General features: G+C 33.9%; 1 protein-coding gene across 1 annotated transcript; it reads left to right on the forward strand.

Moving 5' to 3' along the window:
* The first annotated feature begins 520 nt into the window (after positions 1-520).
* LOC107943613 (tubulin beta-8 chain) lies at positions 521-3,836 on the forward strand. Its single transcript, XM_016877387.2, has 3 exons — positions 521-1,030; positions 1,486-1,755; positions 2,969-3,836. The coding sequence occupies exons 1-3, from the start codon at positions 637-639 to the stop codon at positions 3,637-3,639; spliced, it is 1,335 nt and encodes a 444-aa protein (XP_016732876.2). The 5' UTR covers positions 521-636; the 3' UTR covers positions 3,640-3,836.
* Positions 3,837-6,622: the final 2,786 nt, after the last annotated feature.

Consider the following 6,622-nt stretch of genomic DNA (forward strand, 5'->3'; position numbering starts at 1 on the left):
ATTAAATCAATTAACAATAAATTGATTAATTTAAGGGTAAACTATATTAGTAGTCACCTAACTTCTTTTTTTTTGTCACTCAACTATAAAAAGTTATAAAATGGTCAGCCAACTATTAGTAATTTCTTTTTTGGTCACCAGCTAAGAAAAGTTACAAAATGACCACCCAACTATCCAATTCTATCTTTTTTGGTCACCCAACTATCTTGGATTTTTGGGTATTTCTATTTTTATGTTAGTTCGTTGGGGACCATAAAAGACAAAATTGGATAGTTGGGTGACCATTTTGTAAATTTTCATAGTTGGATGACCAGAAAATAAAAAAATCATAGTTGGGTGACTACTAATGTAGTTTACCCTTAATTTAATAATAGAGAGACTAATTTAATAAAATTACTACAATAGAGGGACCTCATAGTCAATTTCACCTACATTTTTCTCTTACCTAGCCGTTACAAAACCAGTGGTAACCCGCCAGCAAAGCCATTATATATAACATATAATAATAACAAAATACAGCAAAGAACAGCTTACTAATTCCATTTGAATCCCACTATAAAACCCTTCCCTAATAATGCAAACCCTAAATCATCCCATCTTCAACCTCAAACAATCCCTCTCAGTCACCAAAACAAAATGCGTGAAATCCTTCATATTCAAGGCGGCCAATGCGGCAACCAAATCGGCGCCAAGTTCTGGGAAGTTATATGTGCGGAACACGGCATAGATCCAACGGGGCGTTACAATGGAGAGTTGGATCTTCAACTCGAGAGGATCAATGTTTACTACAATGAATCCAGTTGTGGTAGGTTCGTTCCTCGTGCTGTTCTTATGGATCTTGAGCCTGGGACCATGGATAGCATTAGATCTGGTCCGGTTGGTCAGATTTTCAGACCGGACAACTTCGTGTTTGGTCAGTCCGGTGCCGGTAATAACTGGGCTAAAGGGCATTATACTGAAGGTGCTGAGTTGATTGATTCTGTTCTTGATGTTGTACGGAAAGAAGCTGAAAATTGCGATTGTCTTCAAGGTACGTAAGATTGTTAGATTTTGTCACATAAATTCTATTTGGTAATATTCAATTGAGATTTTAATATAATTCTATTGACCGGAGATTGTTTGATAATAAGGTTTATTAATAAATTAGTTGTTTTTTTAGTACAAAACTCTCAACATAAGGTTTCTTGGCGATCAAGTAATAGTTAGAGTACAGTTTCCTTGTAGGATTAAGAAGAAGAGGAAATATTTAATCTTTGTAGGAAACTTTTATGAGGGCTTCTAGCTTTATTTGTGTTGTAGCCTTGGACTCGTAAATGAGGGCTAGAAGGGTCGAACACATAAAAATTTATGTTAATCTCCTGTTGTTTATGTTCTTGCTCACAAATTCCCAAATAAAATATTGCTTATGAAGAAGAACCTCTTGATCTGAGAAAAGCTTGTTTTAAGCTCTGCTTGATTATTGTTTGTTTCTTTCCTTTTCATTAGGATTTCAGGTTTGTCATTCATTGGGAGGTGGAACTGGATCTGGAATGGGAACACTTTTGATTTCAAAGATAAGGGAAGAATACCCAGATCGGATGATGTTAACTTTCTCGGTTTTCCCATCTCCTAAGGTCTCTGATACGGTTGTGGAGCCTTACAATGCTACATTATCTGTTCATCAACTGGTTGAAAATGCTGATGAGTGTATGGTTCTTGACAATGAAGCCTTGTATGACATTTGTTTCCGTACACTTAAGCTCTCCAATCCCAGCTGTAAGTATTCCCATTGACTTATATACTTTATTTTTTGTATAGGAATCATTGGTTTTGCATTGGATTGCTGATTTAAACTTTGATACACCATTGCTAAGGCTTTGCTTGGTAGAGTGGAAAAAAATTTGGAAGGATGGAAAATTGAAAGGGTAGAAATGATTGAAAATTGGAAAGACAATAAAACATTTGAAAAATGCATATTTTTTAACTAACATACACTTCTCTCTCATTTTCTATCCTCTAATCATTCCAAATTGGAAGGATTGATTTTTATACATTTAGGATGGAAAATGATCATCCCTCCTATTTTCTTTCCTCTCACTTTTCTTCCTTACCAAACACACTCAAAATTTATTTTCTTTCCACTTTTCTACTCCCTCCTTCCATCCCTCCACATAATAGCTAGGATTCAGCATGTTAGTTGGTATAGGAATGAAGCCCGTTGTTTCTTTAATTTGTAAAAAAAACTCTCGTGGACTATCGTGTGAGGTATTGCCATTTCTTGATCCGAAAGTCTCAGTTTTATCTACAATAACAGGTTTCATACCTAATATATTATAATTTCATGGAAGATTCTCACAATTCTCCAATATGAGATTGGAGGCATTATAATTGCATGCTGTTGTGGCTATTGCTATATAAAATGGTTGGTATAGGGAAGAAGCCCTTTGTTGTTTGGAGTAACCTGTCAAAATATCTTTTTCGACTATTTTGCGCGGTATTAGCCTGTTTTAATCTCAAAAAGTTTCACAGTTTTTCTTTTCTTAAAATGAATGTCGGTTTGAGTCTCTACAGAGTCTCTACATACATTGAATCGTAGCAGATCCTCACAAATTTTCAATATGAGATTGGAAGCATTACAATTTCCTTTATTTTGAACTTTTAGAAATGATCATTGTGCCGGGTTATGGCTTTTGCTATATGAACCAGTTTATAAAAGAAAATAGTTTCCAAAAGGCTAAAATCGAGTTAGATTAACCAAGAAATCTTTTGCAATCTGTTAATTGGTTTGGGAAAGAAACCTTTTGTTTGGTGTAATTTGTAAAACCACCTTTGTGAACTATCGTGCCATGTTTGTCTTGCTTTGATTCGGAAGTCTCACGGTTTTGTCTTAAAAATCGCGGGTTTGGGTCTTCATAATTTTCCGATATGACTGTAGGCATTAATAGCGTCTTTTGCATCATTGTGATATTCTTTTTTCATCTATTTGCAGTTGGTGATCTGAATCATCTAATATCTGCAACAATGTCTGGAGTTACTTGCTGCTTACGTTTCCCTGGCCAACTCAACTCCGATCTTCGGAAACTCGCCGTAAATCTCATCCCATTCCCTCGTCTTCACTTCTTCATGGTCGGTTTTGCTCCACTCACTTCAAGAGGCTCCCAACAATACCAAGCTCTAACTGTCCCCGAACTCACTCAACAAATGTGGGACGCAAAGAACATGATGTGCGCAGCCGATCCTCGACACGGCCGGTACTTAACCGCATCAGCTATGTTCCGTGGTAAAATGAGCACCAAGGAAGTAGACGAACAAATGCTAAATGTTCAAAACAAGAACTCGTCCTACTTTGTTGAATGGATTCCCAACAACGTGAAATCAACCGTGTGTGACATCCCACCAACCGGTCTCAAGATGGCATCGACATTCATCGGGAACTCAACGTCAATACAAGAGATGTTTAGGCGCGTGAGCGAACAATTTACGGCTATGTTTCGAAGGAAGGCTTTCTTGCATTGGTATACAGGTGAAGGCATGGATGAAATGGAATTTACTGAAGCAGAGAGTAATATGAATGATTTGGTATCAGAGTATCAACAGTATCAAGATGCAACAGTTGATGAAGAAGAAGAGTATGAAGAAGAAGGAGCTGAATATGAATGAGAAAATTAATATTTAAACTTATTAAATATAATTTCCAGTTTCTGTTTTTTTTAAATTAATTATTGCGAAAGAAATTAGTTATTTTGATGTTTATGGAGTTTCATGGTAATGGCCAGTTTCAATATGAAGCAAAAGGGATTGTATTATTGTTCAAAAGCCTTTGAAAAACAGATTTAAGAAATCAAAGTACTTACAAATTCTTGTGCTGTTTTGCATTTATGTTAGTAGTGTTAAATTCAAGGTTTTCATTGAGTTTATCTGTTTAATTGGGATTAAATAAGTTATTAAAAAATTAAAAATTTTAAAAATTTGGTTCAATTGCTTAATTTAATCAATTTTTTGCCAGGTTAAATCAGTCTGTTTCTCAGGTTAACTGGTTCAATGCTCTTTTCAAAACTAGTATCTTGACAACTTCTATTCGGTTCAAACAACCTTGGTTACGGTTAGATAAGAGTATGAATTCAAATTTAAGCACTAATAGCAAGATATAGTGAAAGCGACAATTCTCTAAAAGTTTAATATGCCATTTGGTTTTTTTGTCTTTATTTTGGTATATCAATTTGATTTCAATATTCAATATAGTACTTATAGCAAGCACATAATATGGTTAAATGAAAAATTGAGACGTGCTCTACTAAAAATAACATAGATACTTAATTGAGAAAAAAAAAAGCGAAAGTACCAATTTAAACATTGAAGTCAAACTTAGGTGCTTAATTGTGAAAAAAACTTAAGTATTAAACCGAAAAAACTCAGGTACTAATTTGAATGCCGAAGTCAAATAAAATATTGAATCTAAATTCAGGTACCAAATTGTATAAGAACCCTTCTCTAATCATGAAAAGAACTTTATATGCATATTTAAAGGCAATTCTTAATAGAAGTCGTTGTAGTTTAGTGGTGAGTATTCCCGCCTGTCACGCGGGCGAGCCGGGTTCGATCCCCGGCAACGGCGGTTTTATGCATTTTTTAATTTTTTTACTTGACAGTCAAAACGTCAACTAACTCTTCACCTTCACTTTATTCTTTGACCCACCACCACATTCGTAGCCGTCAGCTCTCCCCCCTGCGCCGCTGTCTCCAACATCGCCTGGAACCTTGTAGCATGAAACGTGTAATCGTTTACCCCTTTCGCCTCCTCTAGCCTCACTGCACCAGCCATTGATCTAAGCCATGAAAATAAGCAAAACATAGCAAAGACATGGACAGCACAGGGAATGGGGTTTGGCGCCAGTTTTAAGTGCATATGAAACCTTAATGGCTTTCACGGTCGAGATTTATAGGTTTGGCTTAAAAATCGAGAAATCCATTTGAATTGAAGTATTTTAAACAAAGGATAATATCATATTCCATACCACTATTTTCATAAAATAAACAATGTAATACTTACACTTTAAAAACATTCAATACGGTACCTAAACTATTTATTTAGGCTTCTTCTTTTTCTATTTATAAGATAATTCTGAAACTCTATTTAATTTTCTTTGAATCTCGCACTGTTTTCTGATAAAAATCATGTCTCATCATTAATATGATTGCTTCCACGTTAATTGTCTTGTCAGATCATTGATTTGATGGTTGCCTCCACATTGCAATCTTTTTTGTTTTTATCTAGATATCATTTACTTCAAGTTACCTTTTTTATCCATTTGTTTTTCTTAGACTTTTTTTTTCACACGTAGCTGCCTGTTTTAGCTTTATTCTTCTTGAATGTTATCTAAATTCATCTCTTCTATCTCATCTAGATGTAATGAATTTAGTAACAGTCTTTTATTATATTTATAATAAATATATACTTAAACTGAACTGAATTTTATTTTTTATTTAAATTAAATTATTAACTCGATTAGCATAAATATTATTACCAATACAAGAGTTCGTCAATTCAAGCATGCTAAAGCGTGTTTACCTTTCTATTTAAAGAAGTAAAAATAAATATATTTTATATTTTCATATCCATTTTATAATTCATATTCAGAATTTATGTCTATTCCTCTTAATAATATCGTCTCCAAAGTTTAAATCTAGATCTCTCTTGTTAATGAAATATGCCTTACCATTGTTCCAACAATGTAAAAATAAATACTCTAAATAAGATAAAAAAAAACTTATAATTTTTAATATTTTGTAAAAGTTAGAAATCTCAATACACAAAGTTAGTACGAAAAACGGTTGAAAAATTTTAACAAACCTAATCCGATTAAACCAAACTAAGCTCACCTCTAAAATTTATAACCATTTTAAGATATTATATTTATATGACTTTTGATGTATTTCTTTTATTTAGATTTTGACATGTTTTTTGTGTTCATTTTGCAATCGCATTGTGTCATGTTTTAACCATCATAATCCACATTTTTATTTTACTTTCAAACTTGGGCTAGGCTTATTCATCATAATTCATGCAATATCAAAGAACATCTTCAACTGTTATCTCAAACTCTATCGATTTCTTTCAACAATCATCATACAAAAATATTCTAATCCCGAAACCTAACTCTTTAAAAGGTAACATCTAGCAAGATTGGGATTCGATCCCCTCGTTGGAACCCTTCTATGCCGCAGCTTCTTTAATATCGAAAAATCATACGAAAAGATTCAAAAACAATGCCTATTTCAGATATTCCGTAAAGATCATTAGCACAAAGTTGCTCCACCTTCAAGAACCTTTCAAATATATTACTCAAACTCAGTGTGTCAGAACATGAGTATATTCAAGATTTCTGTGTATTTGGAGGGTTCTTTGAAGGATCTTAACGGCGCCCATATCCATATATGTCCGACATAGAAACTTCAAGAAAAATGAAAAGTCGGAGTAACATAGCCTTTCAAAACGCTTACCCCATAATCCAAGCACCAACTAGGTCATGCATCATATCGCGATTGTGTTGGAAGGTTTATAATAAAAAAAAAAAAGGTTTCAAAGTGCTAGGTGTGGGAACCTTGCATCATAAAGGTGTCTTACGGACAAAACATGAGGATA

This window comes from Gossypium hirsutum, chromosome A13 (assembly GCF_007990345.1).
Source record: "Gossypium hirsutum isolate 1008001.06 chromosome A13, Gossypium_hirsutum_v2.1, whole genome shotgun sequence".
In the NCBI taxonomy this organism is placed as follows: domain Eukaryota; kingdom Viridiplantae; phylum Streptophyta; class Magnoliopsida; order Malvales; family Malvaceae; genus Gossypium; species Gossypium hirsutum.